The sequence below is a fragment of the Aplysia californica genome, unplaced genomic scaffold, assembly GCF_000002075.1.
Source record: "Aplysia californica isolate F4 #8 unplaced genomic scaffold, AplCal3.0 scaffold00819, whole genome shotgun sequence".
In the NCBI taxonomy this organism is placed as follows: domain Eukaryota; kingdom Metazoa; phylum Mollusca; class Gastropoda; order Aplysiida; family Aplysiidae; genus Aplysia; species Aplysia californica.
In genome coordinates this window covers 242,964-244,134 of record NW_004798089.1, presented here as the reverse complement: position 1 = coordinate 244,134, position 1,171 = coordinate 242,964, and the positions used below count along the sequence as shown (strand labels likewise).

Here is a 1,171-nt window from a genome sequence, read left to right as displayed (position 1 = left end):
CCGTATGTATATTGGGTGCGTCAAACATGCATCGTCCTTATCTAGATCTCTCCTCCTCCTTCTTCTTTGTGTAACACCTCTTCTCTTCGGCTCTTATACGAGTATGACCTTCTTGAGTTGCAAGTGTCGAACAGCTCTAACTGTCAGTCTTGCTAAAACTTTTTCACATCAATCTCCCCAAGTGATATCGTCCTCAGTCTTCACCACGGTCTCCACATTGGATCGTTCTCTTTCGTCGTTCCTCGCATCACATTGTTATTTGCATTGTTTTTGTTGTTGTTGTTGTTGTTATTGCTGTTGTTGTTGTTGGCAGTGGTGTTCTTGTTGATGATATTTCTGTGGATGTTGCTGTTGTCGTTGTCATCAGTGTCCATATCAGTCTCGGTTTTCTTTCCCGAGTCTCGAGAAGAAGCAGACGAAGCCTGGTGGGAGGTCACATGGTTTGGTGACGTAGTGACAGTAGCCCGAGCTGCTGTGGACTGCTCAACCGCTGCTGATCGCTCACCTTGACCTCCACCTTGACTGACCTCTTGGTGTTGTAAGGGTGACGGCTGGACGGCCGTGGTTGTGGGAGGGGTTCCGGTCAGTTTCGGGGAGCGGGGGTGTTTGGTGACCAGAGACATGGGGCTCTCGTTACGGAGGTTTGATGGGAGGCGGTTTTTCCCGTCTTCTAGGACACTGCTGTGTGGGTGTTGTTGCTGCTGCTGCTGCTGTTGCTGATGATGTTGTTGCTGATGATGATGATGTTGATGCAAGCGATGCATCGTCGAAGTCGTGTCGTGAAGAAGGGGGATTCGCGTCCCAGCTGTAGTCACCTTCTGATTCTGAGAGTGTGGTGCCGGCGGCGGTGGTGGTGGTGGTGGTAGTGACTGTGCAGCGTCGTGGAGGAGCGGGGTTCGAGTCGCTGCCGCGGCTTGCTGCTGCTGCTGCTGCTGCTGCGTGTAGACGCCCATGTTGAGGGCGGAGACGTGTTGTGGGGCTAGGACTAGCGCTAGCTGGCCTGAGGGGAGGGCGCTGGGCACCAGCTGGAACTGCGTGCCGGTTGCCATGGCAGCGGTGGCGATACACGGGAGCTGGAGGCCTCCAGGGGGTGCTGCTGTCACTCCACTCACGATGGGCGCTTGGAAGGCGGTCGGGGAGGCGGAGTTTGCCGAGGTGACGTCAGGGGTGG

At 55.0% G+C, this 1,171-nt stretch overlaps 1 protein-coding gene across 1 annotated transcript in view; it reads right to left on the bottom strand.

Moving 5' to 3' along the window:
- Window positions 1–26: 26 nt before the first annotated feature.
- LOC101862758 (probable serine/threonine-protein kinase tsuA) overlaps window positions 27–1,171 on the bottom strand; it is a gene marked incomplete in the record, with an annotated part of 12,615 nt that continues 11,470 nt past the window's right edge. Inside the window, 1 exon segment of the mRNA XM_035972737.1 lies at window positions 27–1,171. This exon segment is cut by the window's right edge and continues 516 nt beyond it. Within this exon segment, the coding sequence (XP_035828630.1) occupies window positions 201–1,171 (971 nt within the window).